Source organism: Portunus trituberculatus, chromosome 44, assembly GCF_017591435.1.
Source record: "Portunus trituberculatus isolate SZX2019 chromosome 44, ASM1759143v1, whole genome shotgun sequence".
In the NCBI taxonomy this organism is placed as follows: domain Eukaryota; kingdom Metazoa; phylum Arthropoda; class Malacostraca; order Decapoda; family Portunidae; genus Portunus; species Portunus trituberculatus.
The window spans coordinates 8,511,369-8,526,684 of NC_059298.1; the positions used below are offsets into that span (position 1 = coordinate 8,511,369).

Genomic DNA, 15,316 nt, shown 5'->3' on the forward strand with positions numbered 1-15,316 from the left:
AACAATCAAACAAACAAATAGAGACAAACACAGACAAATTGAAAGATGAATAGGTAAACCAACAAACATACAGACAGAAACAGACAGACAGATAGAGAGACAGAAAAGGAGATGTACAGATTAGAGACGCGGGGAAGGAAGAGTGAGAATAAGTGAGTGAGGGGAGGAAAAGAGTGTGTTGGAGAGGCGGAAGGACTCCCTGCAGGCAGACTGGCAGGAAACTCACAAGGACGAGCTGGGTTACTGCTGGAAAATTGCTTCTATAAATAGTCAGGGGGAGATGCGTATGTGTGTGTGTGTGTGTGTGTGTGTGTGTGTGTGTGTTTGTAGATGGGTTGGTGGGATGGGCGTAATATGGTAATAGTACTCTGAGATATGTAGTAGTAATAGTAATAAAGCTAGTAGTAGTAGTAAAAGTAGTAGTAGTAATAATAGTAGTAGTAGTAGTAGTAGTAGTAGTAGTAGTAGTAGTAGTAGTAGTAAAACCACCACCACCACCACAACCAACACCACCACCAACGACAACAACAACAACAACAACAACATTACCAAATCTAATTCTACTTTTCTCCCCATTTGCCTGAGTTCACAGCTTCCTTCCCTCATTATTATTTCCCGTAGTGACTTCCTCTTTAGTAATGTGGAGGCTAAGTATCTCTTTAATCACCAAGGCCACTTTAGGGTCGACGTTAATTTCTTTTTTATCACCATCCTTCTCTCACTCTCCTAAAAGACGAGATTTACGATTACACTCACTCGGCAATTCTTCTTAATTTTCCCTGACGAAAAAAAAAACAATGTTGACTTAATAGTATTCTTTCTCTTAATTCTGAATCTAGTTACTGTTTTTATTATCGTACTCTTATTTACATATAGTTTGTTATAAGTGATTGTTTATTTGTTGTTGTTGTTTTTTCCCCTCGAAAGTAAGAAGTCAAGTTTTATAAGGCTAATCTTTCACTTTAGTTTTAAGAGATTTTATGAAGCCTAAGATCATAGTTTCTCCTTACATATTTTTCATAAGTATATAAAGTATTTGATGGCAGTTCTACCGTTGGTAACTCATATGCAGACATTTCCTTCGTCGCTTTCTTAGTTTATAGGAAGAGAGAGAGAGAGAGAGAGAGAGAGAGAGAGAGAGAGAGAGAGAAACAGACAAACAGACAGACACAGAAAAACCGACAGATAAACAGGTAGACAGAGAGACAGAGAGAGACGGACTTGTAACATGGTCGAGATCTCTGGGAATAACACGTACATACCCCGTGTTCGAATCCTTCTACTCTGGAATGATTAATTAAGAAGAATCAAACCAAAAGTTATATGGAGGTAGAAAATAATAGTTCCCTGTTATAACTGCCTGAATGACGTGGCCTTCGTTCCTTATGTTTATATACGTCCAATTTTTTTCTCCTTATTAATCTTTGGAGCAGAAGAAAATGAAGAGTAAAAACTGGGCTGCATAAGGTTAATTTGACAATTTTCTCTACTAATTGAAGGTAAATATTTTTGTAGGGAAAGAAGCGCCTTGGGTTTGACAGGCGAAGGATTTAGAATAGCCAGGGAAGGAGAAGAGGTAGATGGAGGTGAAGAAGAAGTGTAAGTGAAGAAAGAGAATGAGAAGTTTTCGCTCTAGTAGAGAATTCAAAACAAGATCTGCATAGATGTAAAGAAGGAAGAAAAACAGGGATGAAAGAAACGAAAGATAGAAAATAGAAAGAACAGAAGAAAAAAGAAAAACAATGCATAAAAAAGAAATCAAAGAAGGAATGAAGTAAAAAGAGAGAGAGAGAGAGAGAGAGAGAAAGAACATCGTCAACCATAAATATATTAACAATTAAGTGAAAAAAGGAAAGAAGAGAGTATGTTATCTCATCTCGGCGCCTCACGACCGCCTCCACTAACTTCATCATTATTCCTGCCTGTTTCTGGTTTCTGGTTACGCAATAATTCCTCCCTTGTCTCTCTCTCTCTCTCTCTCTCTCTCTCTCTCTCTCTCTCTCTCTCTCTCTCTCTCTCTCTCTCTCTCTCTCTCTCTCTCTCTCTCTCTCTCCCTTCTTTTCCATTTTCTCATTCACGTTATCTTCCATCTCTTACTTCTCCTTGTCCTTCTCTTCGCCCTCCTCATCCTCCTCCTCCTTCCTTTCTTCCTCCTCCTCTTCTTTTCCTCAAGGGCTTTCCAAGAACACGGTTGTCTCTCTCTCTCTCTCTCTCTCTCTCTCTCTCTCTCTCTCTCTCTCTCTCTCTCTCTCACCGCAGTATTTCGTTTCATGTAATATTTCTCTCACTCTTTCATATTTCTCTCTCTCTCTCTCTCTCTCTCTCTCTCTCTCTCTCTCTCTCTCTCTCTCTCTCTCTCTCTCTCTCTCTCTCTCTCTTTTTTTTTTTTTTATTTAAACAAAACTTAATACAAAGGAACATGTACCCAAAGGCGCACTGTCGTGTGCTACCTATTCTAAGGGTACTACAATCTATTTCTCTACAATATTTACAAGACTTAAAAATAGATAATATACAAGATGGTCAGCATGTAAATGGAGCACTATTCGTTTCACTTCACTAGCACTATTCACGCACTGCACTACACTGAGTGTCACGTCACAAAGAGTGTCAGAGGAGTTGGCAGTGTCTGTCTCCACTTATGTGCCATCAGTTTGACACTGTGTGTTCATCTCCTGGACGTGAGGCACCGCGGCCGTGAACAAGTTCCACATCCTGGAGACGCGTCCTGCGAAGGTGCGTTGATGCTGACACCCGTGGGATCGCGGCACCTCTACGGCGTCACCACCATTGAGCACCGTTCTCGTGCTCCGTGCGGTGACTCTTAGAGGATGACGCAGCCCTGCCAGATGTGGCACTCTTTGCACCTGTGCCTTATGGAACACTACGATCGCCGCCACGTCTCTGCGGTGTTCCAGTGAATCAAGGGGACGCTCAGGCTCTGGGTGAGGTGGTAGTGCAGCATCTACTAGCCGTATGGCGCGGCGTTGGATGCTGTCCAGTCTCCTTCTGTGTGTGGCGGCACAGGACATCCAGGAGAGAGCTGCGTATTCAAGGTGGGGCCGCACCTGTGCCTTGTACAGCAGCAGTCTCCCCTTCCTGTCGAGGAAACTGGCGATCCTTCTGAGAGCGGAGATCCTGTGAGAGGCTTTCTTGGCAATGGTTTTGACATGCCTGTCAAACCTCAGCCCTCGATCCACCTCCACTCCAAGTATCTTGACGTCATCTTGGAGTGGGAGAGCAGCAGCGCCAAAGACAACTTTCCTGCCATTGCTGCCATGGCGGCTGGGGACCGAGAGACAACCATTGCTTGTGTCTTCTCCGGCGCGAATGTCACTTGCCAGCGAGCACCCCACTCCTTTATCACTCGTAGCTGCTGATTGATGGCCTCAGCAGCCCGCCCACTGTCCTGGCGTGGATAGGTATAGGAGAGGGTGCAGTCATCAGCATAGGCCATGACTCCTGGCAGTAGCTGGAGAAGATCATCCACGTAGATATTCCACAGGAGTGGGCCAAGAATTGAACCCTGTGGCACTGATGCCTCCACAGGCAGGGACTCAGATGTTTGCCCGTTGACAACCACCTTGAGGCTTCTGTCCTGCAGGTAATTTCCCAAGAGTCGTAGCAAGCCACCCTGGATGCCTTTAGCACGAAGCTTTTCTAGTAATCCGTTGTGCCATACTTTATCAAAAGCTCCTGCTATGTCCAAAGCAACCACTATAGTGTCCTTGCCGTCGTCGAGGGCGTCCTGCCAATGCCTGGTGAGAAGCATCATTAGGTCGGAGGTTGACCTTCCAGGTCTGAACCCAAACTGTTGGTCTGAGAGGAGGGCATTGTCCTTGAGATGGCTACACACCACCTCTGCCACGACCCTCTCAAACACTTTACCCACCACTGACAACAGGGATATGGGTCTGTAGTTTTTTGGGTCCGTCCTGGAGCTTTTTGTGTGCAGGAACTACTCGAGCCTCCTTCCACACTGAAGGCCAGACGTTTTCCCGTACACAAGTTGTGAACTTGGGTGAGAGGGGCAGCCAGTTCCTGGGAGCATCGCTTCAGCAGGTGCGGGCTGATGTCATCAGGGCCGGTGGCTTTCTGTGTGTCCAGCCCCCGCAATAATCGCTTCACCTGCTGATGCGTCACCTCCACCATGGTGACAGTCTTCTCACATTGCTGGACCAGCTGAGGCGGTGGCTGCTGTGGATTCCCGACCTTCATTTTTCCAGCAAACAAGGAAGCCAGCAACTGTGCCCTCTCCTTACTGCTGGTGGCGACAGTACCGTCCTGCTTGCTGAGGGGAGGGATGGATTCTTGGTGGCCAGTTCCTTGTTTGTCCTTAACAAGAGACCACCAAGTTTTGTTTCCTACGCCAGTGCCACACAGTTTCCGGCGCAGGCTTTCCTCCCACTTTTTTAAGGCCCACTTGCTGGTTACCACCATCCTCCTGCATGCAGCCCTGTGCAGGTCCTTGTTGCGCCGAGTCGGGTTCCTCTTGTAGCGGAGCCAGGCAGCATACTTTGCCTCGGCAGCAACACGGCAACGGTAGCCAAACCATGGCTGATCCGTCGATCTGGTGGTGTATTCCCTGTGTGGGACGTGGCGTCTCTGGAGGGCGAGAAGGTGAGAGGTGAGTGCAAGTGCTTCACTCTCTGCTCCTCCCTGTAGCAGAGTGGCCCATGGGGTGTGGGTCAGGTCGCGGCGCAGGGAAGCCCAGTCTGCTTTGTTCCACAGCCAGATGGTGCGGGTGGTGGCCTCGTCCTGAGCCACGCCCACTTCCAGCTGTGTCAGTACAGCGTGATGGTCAGAGCTGCCCACGAGCCCCAGCTGATGACACTGAAGCTTGTCTTCCTGGTAGTCTGAGATGACAGGGTCTAATGTCCCTCCTCGTTCATGTGTGGGGAAGGTGACATGATCTGTCAGACCCTGCACCTCAGGAGATTCTCGTAGGCGTCTCTTTCCAGGTGGTGATTGAGATCCCCCACAATCAGCACGTGGCTGCAGCTGTGTGCCATCATCAGGTTGTCTAAGGTCTCAGTCAGGTACAGAGTGAGTCAGGCCCTTGTCGCGGGGGGCGATACAGGGCACACAGCAGGAGGGCTGAGCGGTCTGCCAGCATTACTCGGAAGTACATCATCTCCATCATTGGAGGCGTGTCTATGTCGAGTAGCTGGGCCTGCATTCCTTCCTTGAAGCAGACAGCCACTCCACCTCCTGTTCGCTCCTGTCGGTCCCTCCTCACCCAGTGGGTGAAGCCCTGCATCCTGCCATACGTGGGCTCCACCTCACTGTTCAGCCATGTCTCGGTCACCACAACAACGTCTGCATTGTGTCGTTGCACACAGTTGTGGTATAAGTCTGCAAGGTTAGTCCGGAGACCACGGACGTTGCTAGAGACGACCTTTAGTTGGCGGCGGGGCAAGCTGGCTGTACCATGGTGAGGGATGGTAGTGAGCGAGGCCTGCTAGTCCGAGGTGGTGGTTAGGGTCCGCGGCCGACTGCTGGTACTGGTGAAGAGGAGTGGTCCACTGCCGCCCCTGGTTCTGATTCCAGATACCAGGCTGAGGAAGGAGTGGGCGAGGTTGTGGCAAGGACTGAAATGAAGTGAGGGGGTGGGCGGGCTGAGGCGCTGCAGGTGGGAAGGGTGTGGCTGTGTATCTTTCCACCGTAAGAAGCCGCTGTAGGAGACGCTCCTGACGTAAATCGTCAGTTCTGGCGTGGCAAGTAGCAGAAGTGTGTCCTTTCCGTGAGCAGTACTCACACACTTTTGCCTTGGCTCGCTTTTGTGTCTGCTTGGTGGCCTGGTGAGTCCTCAGTCCTTCGCTGGACACCCTCCTCGCGTCCTGCTGCACTTCCCTCTTAGATTTCTTTTTTCTCCAATCTCCTGAAGTGGTCTGAGGAGAGGTTCGTGGGCGAACAGAGGCACCGCGATCTACTCCGTTCGCTGTGTTTATGGAGGAAGAGTCCCTGCTGCTCTGTGTGGCGGTAGACGTGGTAGTGAGTACCGAGCAGTCACTCTGTGTGGCAGAAGGAGTGACAGTGGACGCTGGGGAGGTGTCACAGTCGCTCTGTGTGGCGGTGGAAGCAGTGGAGGTAGGCGGAGCGGTCGTTGTTTCCCGGGCAGGCGAAGGGAAGGTGGAAGTGGAGAAAACAGCTGCGTACCGGATCTGTTGCGGTTTATCCGAGCTCCACCACGTCCTCCACCTCTCAGAGTCCTGACAAACCACCTCCCAGTGTTCGTCAATTGACTCTGCGTGGGCGCTGACTGCCTGAGAGCGTGTGGCTACTTGCGTCTGGCGCTGTTTTGACGCTATCAGCCTGTCTGCTACTCTGAGAGCCGCAGCAAACACGTCTCTGTGCTGTATGATCAAGTCTCGGTCGTCCTGGAGGGACTTAATCACACAGTTTTGTTGAGAGGCTTCCTCAGTGAGCTTCTCAACTAGTGAAACTAGCTCTCCTCTCCAAGCCCTCCCACTGACTCTCCCACTATCGTCCGGTAGTGGCGTGGGGTGTGTCAGTCTCCTCGCTGATGTAGATGACGGGGTCCGGGATGTTTGCTTGGAGTCGTAGCTGTTCCGTGTAGCTACACTTGAAGACTGGCGTATCCCCAAGGCAGCTGTTGTGACAAAGGTTACGGCAGGTTTCCTCGTCACAGCTCACGTGTTGAGTCTTAAGTGTTGCTTTGCCACACACGCAACACCAATTCTGTGGCTGGTAGCCAGGCAAGTCTCGCCTGGCTATGGGGCGATGGGCGGGGCTAGACATTGAGGGAGAGGATAAGTGATTCCCTGGGGAATCTCTCTCTCTCTCTCTCTCTCTCTCTCTCTCTCTCTCTCTCTCTCTCTCTCTCTCTCTCTCTCTCTCTCTCTCTCTCTCTCTCTCTCTCTCTCTCTCTCTCTCTCTCTCTCTCTCTCTCTCTCTCTCTCTCTCTCTCTCTCTCTCTCTCTCTCTCTCTCTCTCTCTCTCTCTCTCTCTCTCTCTCTCAGTTTTATCCTCTTTACTTCCCTTCCTCACCCCTTTCCATTTAAATTCCCCTGCCTTGTCTGTTTTGCTTTCCGAGGTTCCCCTTTTATAGAAACGTTAGGGAAAGTAGAAAGAATAGGATATGTTACTTTGTGGAGCTGGTGATCTCTTTGGAAAGGTTTTGGTGTTCCCTGTGTTCGCTTTTCTTTCATCTTTGCAGTGTTTTCTTCGTAAATAAATGGTATAAGGGATAAAACAAAGAGTCAGAGGGTCAGTAATGAAGATAAGACAAGAAATAATGTGTTAAAGTTTGGTAAAGTTGAATTTAGGAAAGATAAAAGAACGATTTGGTTTTCGAGTAGAATTATTGATGTATTGAGTAGAATTAGCAAATGCACTGTTGTTATTGGCAGCTTTAAAAAAGATTAGATATAATTATAGACGATAATAGGTGAAAGTAGAAGGTAGGTAAGTCTTATACAGAAAATGGCAGCATGTATGTATGATAATTTTTTTGTTGTTTTATCTGTTTTTCCATGTTCTTATTCATCTCGTGTCCTCTTTCCCATTCTTTCATCTGCACATCTTGTAACTCTTTGTCCTCATTTCCATCTTTATCCAGTGCACACTTCGCCTTACCTTCATTTCTACAGTTCTGTGTCCTCTTAGAATTCTCTCTCTCTCCCTTTCCAAACTTTTCATCCCTTGCCTTCCTTATTTAACGCCACATCTAAACTCCCTCAGCCTTGACCTCGCCACCCCTTCCTGTATTACCATGGTTGTGACACCGTCGAGATCCCAATATTCTCCATTATAGTTCTCTTCCTCACAACATCTCTCTTCTTCCCTTCTACAACTGTGTACGTGCGTGTTCTTGTTGTTTATAGGTGTTAGCACTGCCTGTTTCTTCCATTCTTGTGCCTTGCATGTGTGTGGATGTCTATTGTTTTTAAGGAATGTACCAGCTTTTGCAAGATTTTAATATGTAGTACAGGTAGATTTTGTTAGAGTAGGTTACGTTAGGTTAGATTTTATTTGATTAGCATAGATATGTAAGTGGATAATTCAATGACTCTTGTGGAATATCGGGTACGCTTTGTTACCCACCTTGATACAAGAAAATAGATGGATAAACGAAAAAGAAAAACGTGAATTAAATCACCCGAGAAATGGAGATTAAGTGACGTGTTCTATTCCTGAGGCGTCTCTATATTTTTTGATTAAGGTGAAATTGCTAAATTCTGAACCTGAATTGTACCCTTGTATGATGTAGCGTAGCATATTCACTACCTCCTCCTCCTCCTCCTCCTCCTCCTCCTCCTCCTCCTCCTCCTCCTCCTCCAACAGGAATGTTTATATACACAGCCTCACCCAAGAGCTTCCTCGCACCTCCTTAAAAAGTATATATAATTTCAAGGCTAACTAATTTTGGTCTTAAAGTCTCTCTCTCTCTCTCTCTCTCTCTCTCTCTCTCTCTCTCTCTCTCTCTCTCTCTCTCTCTCTCTCTCTCTCTCTCTCTCTCTCTCTCTCTCTCTCTCTCTCTCTCTCTCTCTCTCTCTCTCTCTCTCTCTCTCTCTCTCTCTCTCTCTCTCTCTCTCTCTCTCTCTCTCTCTCTCTCTCTCTCTCTCTCTCTCTCTCTCTCTCTCTCTCTCTCTCTCTCTCTCTCTCTCTCTCACTTTTCCAAGCAAAACTTCTTCCTCCCGCAGTTGTCTGTTTCCTTCCTGCAGGAGGCGCAGACGGGCCAAACACAAGCAAAGGTTAAGTGCTTGCTGATGTTTTCCCTCTCCCCTCTTTCCCTCCTTCCCTCCTTCCTCTCCTTTATTCATTCATTCATTCTTTTTTCGTTCTTTATATCTTTTGTTTACGTTGCTTTTTCCTTCTTTTTTGTCCTTCCCTTTCGTTTCATCCTCTCCCTCCTCCCTCATTCTTCTTTCTTTCTTTCATTCATTTATTCATTCGTCTGTTAGTTTCCTTAGTGTTGTTTTCTTCTTTTCCTCACTCAGTTATTTATTCTTATTCTATCTGCACTGTTTTTCTTTCTTCCTTCCTTTTTATTGTACATATCTTATTCTGCTTTGCTTATTCACTTTCATGTTCTCCATTTTCTTCTGATCTTAATCCTTTTCTTTTGTTGTGCTTATGATACCATTCTTCCTTCTTTCCTTTCATCTCTCCTTCCTTTTTATTATTCTCCATCTCCTTTTCCTTTTCTTCTACGTCCATTTTTGTTTTGTTTTTTCTCCATCCTTCTTCTATCTTATTACTTCTGCCCTGCTTCTTCCCTTTCTGCTCCTCTTTCTTTTTCCCTCATTCTGTGTCGATGTATCCTCATTTCTTCTCTTTTCCTTCTTTCCTTCTTCCTCTAATTTCTTCTGCAGTGTTTCTTCCCTCTCTGCTCTTCCCTCTCTCATTCTTACCTCAATCTTTCTCCATGTATTTCTATTACTCGTCTCCTTCCTTCTCCTCCTCCTTTCCCTTTCCTTCTCCCGAGGTTCTCCTTTTCCACTACCAAGACTTTTATCTCTCTTACCCTTTAATATATAATGGAAGGGCAGGCAGACGGTATTCCCTTTCCTTGCATTCTGTGGAGAAAGCAAATGTTAGTGACCGCAAGCAGCTTTGCGAATAGGATATCAGTCTCTCTCTCTCTCTCTCTCTCTCTCTCTCTCTCTCTCTCTCTCTCTCTCTCTCTCTCTCTCTCTCTCTCTCTCTCTCTGTCGGTTCTGCGTCTTATCTAGTATCATTCAATAAGCGAGAAACGAGAATTTAATTTCCTATCTGACAAAAGCTGAGAAAAGTATTTTTGATGGGACTAATTTGTTCTCTAATAACCTCCTCCTCCTCCTCTTGCTCCTCCTCCTCCTCCTCCTCCTCCTCCTCCTCCTCCTCCTCCTCCTCCTCCTCCTCCTCCTCCTCCTTCTTCTTCTCCATCTCCTTCTCTTTCTCCTCTTCCTTCTCCTTCAGTAGCAGTCATGTTTATCAACATTTCCCTTACAGTTCTTTAAAAATCTATATAATTTCAAGGTCAACTAATTTCTGTCACCATGAAAATCCCCCCCTACGTGGTTCCATTATTTTACTCTCTCTCTCTCTCTCTCTCTGGTAAAGATAGTAGAGGAAAGCACGTGTGTGAACCATGGATAATAGATTAATTGAAAGGTAAACGGATGGTGTGGATAAGAGAGCGAGCGTGCAGCGGATAAGCAGAGCGGTGGATCTACTGTACACATTTCTGGTGGATGTGGATAGTTGGATGGGATCGCGGGTCCTTCCAATCAGGTTCGTGTATCCTCCTTAATGGCATCCCATTCTTCTAAGTGGATGATTGACCTGACTGACCTTTTGTCCTATCGTTGCTCTTCCCCTGACCCTCTCTCTCTCTTCCTCGTTCCCTCTCGCTGACAGTGCTGTGCTCCTTTCCCGTCGCTCAGTCCGTCCTAGCGACAGCTCCTGCTCTCTCTCTCTCTCTCTCTCTCTCTCTCTCTCTCTCTCTCTCTCTCTCTCTCTCTCTCTCTCTCTCTCTCTCTCTCTCTCTCTCCTCCTGACATTCTTTATGCTTTCTTTTTCTCTTTTCATAAATCTCCAGTTTTCCTCTTTTTTACTTGACACTTTTTATTTCCTTATTTTAAACTTTTATCTTCTTGGCTGTGCTTGCGTTTTTTTTCTTTTTTTTTTTTGCTTTCACCTTCGTTTTATCTCTCTGTGAACACTATGCTTCTTGTTTAGTGACTCCAGACTTTATTTTCTCTCTACGCTTCATTACAGCCAAGAAAGACGGATCTACTGTTATTCTGAATTAAGCTACACCGGTTATTTTCTACGCGTGTGTGTGTGTGTGTGTGTGTGTGTGTGTGTGTGTGTGTGTGTGTGTGTGTGTGTGTGTGTTTCACTGTTTGATCTGCTACAGTCTCTGACGAGACAGCCAGACGTTACCCTACGGAACGAACTCAGAGCTCATTATTTCCGATCTTTGGATAGGCCTGAGACCAGGCACACACCACACACCGGGACAACAAGGTCACAACTTCTCGATTTACATCCCGTACCTACTCACTGCTAGGTGAACAGGGGCTACACGTGAAAGGAGACACACCCAAATATCTCCACCCGGCCGGGGAATCGAACCTCGGTCCTTTGCTGGCTTGTGAAGCCAGCGCTCTAACCAATGAGCTACCGGGTGTGTGTGTGTGTGTGTGTGTGTTTGTGTAAAAATAGATAATTCAACAGATAACACACGGGCAAAAGCTATTAAATGAAGTGAATTACCGACAGACAAAGGAAAAAATGCTGACGTACGGCCATTGCTACAACAGATTTTCCTTTTTTACAGATCAGCATCGAGTCAGCGTGATCGGACAGCAGGAGCGACAGCCCGGCCCATCGCCCATCGCACCTAATAAGTCACTGCCCATGGTGTTTGTGAGCAATGGAGTCCAGCTAATACTCTGCCGGCAACTGTCTTGAGCAATTTCATTATCGACTTCCACAGCAACAATCCAGAGAGTGTTTAGCTGCGCCCCGCTCCGCCGTCCCTGATGGTCCCGGGTGCCCCACCGGGCCGCTGCTGCCGGGCCGGGGGGCTAAGCGGCACCTGCACTGAGGGGAACATTGTGCGTAGTCAGCAACAGATGGTGCTGAGAGGTGTAGCTGTCTAACCTGACGCTGATCACATCTTTGGGTCTTCACGGGGTGTGCGTAGGAAGAGAATATTTAAAGGAGTGCGTGAAATGAGATATGCGTGGCAGTGATGAGTGTGCGGGAGCTGTGTGTTCGACTTCCTTGCCTTAGATACCAGTGGCTGGGCGTGGCGGACGCTGGGTGCGGACAGTAACCTGGCGGCGGGCTGGGCTGGGCTGCTATGTTGCTCCCTGCGGCCAGTCCGCCGGTCCTTGCCCCTCGCTTACACTGCGGGAACCTCCTCCACCCGCCTGTCGACACCCGCCGCGACGGACCGTGTGGGCTGACCTGCTGACCCGCCATGAACGCCTCTGAGCTGGCAGAGCTCTGTGACGGGGCAGGAAATAACACCACCGCCGCGGCTGACCGCGTCACCTCACCCAGTGGCAGTATCGTGACAGTATCGGTAAGTCAAAAAAATGTTTAAGCTTTTTGAAACACTTGCTATATCTTACACTTTGTAGAAATCACTGATTCCCTTGTGTATGTGTGCGTGTGTGTGTTAGGGGTGGCAGGGCGTGACGCTAGCCACGCTGCAGGTGGGCGTGATGGTGGTGGGGCTCCTGGGCAACACTACCGTAGCGGCCTCAGTGTGGCGGCAAGGTACCAGCCGCCAGAAGCAACAGCAACCCGCCGCGCACCGCCATGCTCTCCTCCTGTCCCTGGCCATGGCCGACCTGCTGGTAACACTGTTATGTCTGCCTGCCGCCCTCGCCCGCCTGCTGGTGCTGCCGTGGGCGGCACACTGGGTTATGTGTCCGCTGCTGGCCGCCACACAGAACACTGCCCACGCTGCTTCCACACTCTCCATCGCTTTCCTGGCTCTGGATCGCTACCTCACCGTGAGGTGGCCCAAGCTGGCACCCAAGGTGGCATCGAGGACGGCGCAGCTGTTGGCTGGACTTTGGGTGATGGCAGTGCTGCTGGCGGTACCTCGCGGACTGACCGCCGCCCTGGCCGTGCCTGGGCCAATATGCAGTGAGCATTGGCCTGTGCCCGCCCTACGCGTCCTCTACCACACCACTGTGGCCGCCGTGGTTCACCTTCTGCCTTGCGCCACTGTCATTCTGTGCCACGCCGCCGTTGCCTCATCGCTGCGGCGCCGAGGACTTGATGACACGCGAATGAATCTGCGGCCGCGGCAGGTAATCATCATGGCGCGGGAGTGTAGCCTCGGGGGCGCCAACACCCACAAGATCGTGGCTGCGTCGTCTAGCGGCGGTGAGTCGGACGGCGACGAGGAACGAGCCGCCCTAGAGCTGCGTGATACCAACAATGTGCCTCAGGTCACCCTTGACGCCGGCAAAGGCAGGGCACCCCAGGCACCACCACGCCCGGCACCGGCTATCAAACCCGCCAGAAATATTCACACCATCATCCGCGCACACCGACGCATGCGGGTACGCGGTCCCGCTCAAACGGCCTCCATATTTACTTCATACCGAGGTCACTCCACAGAGACGCGGCGGCGGCTGGCGCGGATGTTAGTAGCTTTGGGCGCGGTGTTCGCCGCCTGCTGGCTTCCCTACGTCGTGGCTCTGCTGATATGGGCGTGGAGAGAATCGCCTTCCACCCGCTACGCCTTAGAGGTCACGCTGGTGCTGGGCCACGCCCACTCTGCTCTCAACCCTGTCGTGTACTGGCTCATGAACCGCGCCTTCCTCACCTCCCTCCAACGCTTGCTGTCCACCCAGCTGCGTCTGCCCCGCGGAGTGTCCTGCGGAGGATGTGGTCGCCCATCCTGCCTATCGCGCCCCGCCGCTACACCCTGGGCAGGCAATTCCTCCACTAACGAGGACAACCTCGGCGCCTTTCATCCCAAGTACCTCAACCCGCACGCCCTGCGACCCCAAGCCTCGCGCTGCACCTCTCACTACTTCCACTAACAGCAGGACCTCTGCTCGACGCGACAGCCAGACGGTGTTCTTTGTGCCGTGAAGCTACTCATGGTGTTTCTAACCTAACTCCTACCTTCTGAGTAACAAAGTTGCAGTGGTAGGAAGTCTAGTGAACAAGGAACCGCTTCCTCCCAGACTAGAGATGTCCTGTATATACTTCAAGTGCATCCTAGCGACATAACGCTCTTTTGGAAGGAACGCTTGCCTCGCTGTCACTGTGTGTGTGTGTGTGTGTGTGTGTGTGTGTGTGTGTGTGTGTGTGTGTGTCACACGTGTGTGTGCTTGCGTGAGGAAGGGCGCGCCCTCGCGAAAAGTTATCTCATCGACACCCGCCGTGGCTGACCACGCTTCACGCTCCTCGGGACGATCGGCCACACTCATCTTGTTGAATGTTATGGTGTATCTTCCTGTGAGTGTGTGCGGCGGACACTTCATCTTTGATACGAGCTTGAAGCTTAGTAATCACTAATTAATTAAGCTTTTCTCTAGAGCGGCACCACAGCGCTATACGGGTTTATATACCTAACTACTGACTAGGCTACGGCATCGACTGCACTTGATAGCAGGGCACATGTAACTCTTGTGTACGAGTATATCTAAGTCACCTCGCCGCCACCTCGGGTATGCACCTCCCGCCCACCCTCCGTCAGCTGCTGCCTCGACCTGGAAGTAGCACAGGTGTTGAAGCCCAGCGTAGAGCGCCGGGTCACTGGACAGAAAAGCATTGCATTATCACCTCAACCTTTGGAGATTTATTTTGTCAGGCTACTTGTTCATGCTCATTAGATTCTTTTGACTTTTCTTTCTTGCATGACCGGGAGTGAATTCATCTCATGTCAGACTGATGCTATGTCGCTGAGAAATTTGCTGTTATGGCTTACATAAATAAATTCAGAGAGAGAGAGAGAGAGAGAGAGAGAGAGATAAAAGGGGGAAGAGGTGTGTGTGTGTGTGTGTGTGTGTGTGTGTGTGTGTGTGTGTGTGTGTGTGTGTGTGTGTGTGTGTGTGTGTGTGTGTGTGTGTGTGTGTGTTCTAACGTGACATCTGGATACACCTAAAACTGGCCTATTGATGGATTTTGTGTAACAATGGGCTTGAAAACAAGGGGATGTATTCCACCATCAGTTTCTGCAAGTCAGGCAAAAGAGAGACAAAGCACTTTGTGAGTTGAATTAGAAGAGGCGCTTCATTTTGTATTAATACGATAAAGGATCTTAATGAACTGCCCAACGTAGGTTACAGCACACTTATCAGGACACAATGGGTAAAGATAGAGTCATTCATTGGACATTACAAGGAAAACAACAGTATGTAGGCCACTCAACCAAGGAAACGTTGATTTATAGCACACTAGTAGTGAAATAGTTACCGGACTGTTTACCAGGGAAACAATAATTCATATGAAGCTTCACCAGGGGAACTTATATGTATTTATACCAGGATACCAAGACATTTTCTTATCTATAAGACTCTATAAGAAAAACTGTTATTCATCTAACATTCTACCAGGAAAGCTGTTATTTATAGGATACTAACAAATAAATTATTCCTTGTGGTATTCTCTACCAGGAAAATAACTACGGAACACTCTAAGTAGAAATTCTTTACTAATATGACACTTTTGCTGGAATTTTGTTGGACACTCAAATATTAAAGTCATTTAAAAGTATGTCGATATAAAAAGAAATATTTCGTGCATAGTTCGTGATTACAGCTACATAATGATCTCATTAGGAACACTCTAGGGTTTTCAAATTTTACCCGTGAAAAAAAATACGAGA

General features: G+C 48.5%; 2 protein-coding genes across 6 annotated transcripts in view; both read left to right on the forward strand.

The window, feature by feature from the left end:
• The window catches only part of LOC123519008 (A disintegrin and metalloproteinase with thrombospondin motifs adt-2-like), a 321,375-nt gene that overhangs the window by 287,792 nt on the left and 18,267 nt on the right, over positions 1–15,316 (forward strand). For all 5 annotated transcript variants that reach the window (XM_045280124.1, XM_045280125.1, XM_045280126.1 and 2 more), the window contains one exon: positions 11,291–12,043. The gene's annotated coding sequence lies outside the window, so the exon portion shown is untranslated. The remainder of the gene's footprint in view (positions 1–11,290; positions 12,044–15,316) is intronic.
• LOC123518715 (orexin receptor type 1-like) lies at positions 11,939–13,523 on the forward strand. Its single transcript, XM_045279716.1, has 2 exons — positions 11,939–12,043; positions 12,144–13,523. Exons 1-2 carry the CDS (start codon positions 11,939–11,941, stop codon positions 13,521–13,523), a joined length of 1,485 nt encoding a protein of 494 aa, XP_045135651.1.

Coding starts and splice junctions, on each gene's coding strand:
- LOC123518715 (XM_045279716.1), top strand. CDS start 11,939: ATGAACGCCTCTGAGCTGGCAGAGCTCTGTGACGGGGCAGGAAATAAC. Junction 12,044..12,143: donor GCAGTATCGTGACAGTATCG/GTAAGTCAAAAA, acceptor TGTGTGTGTTAG/GGGTGGCAGGGCGTGACGCT.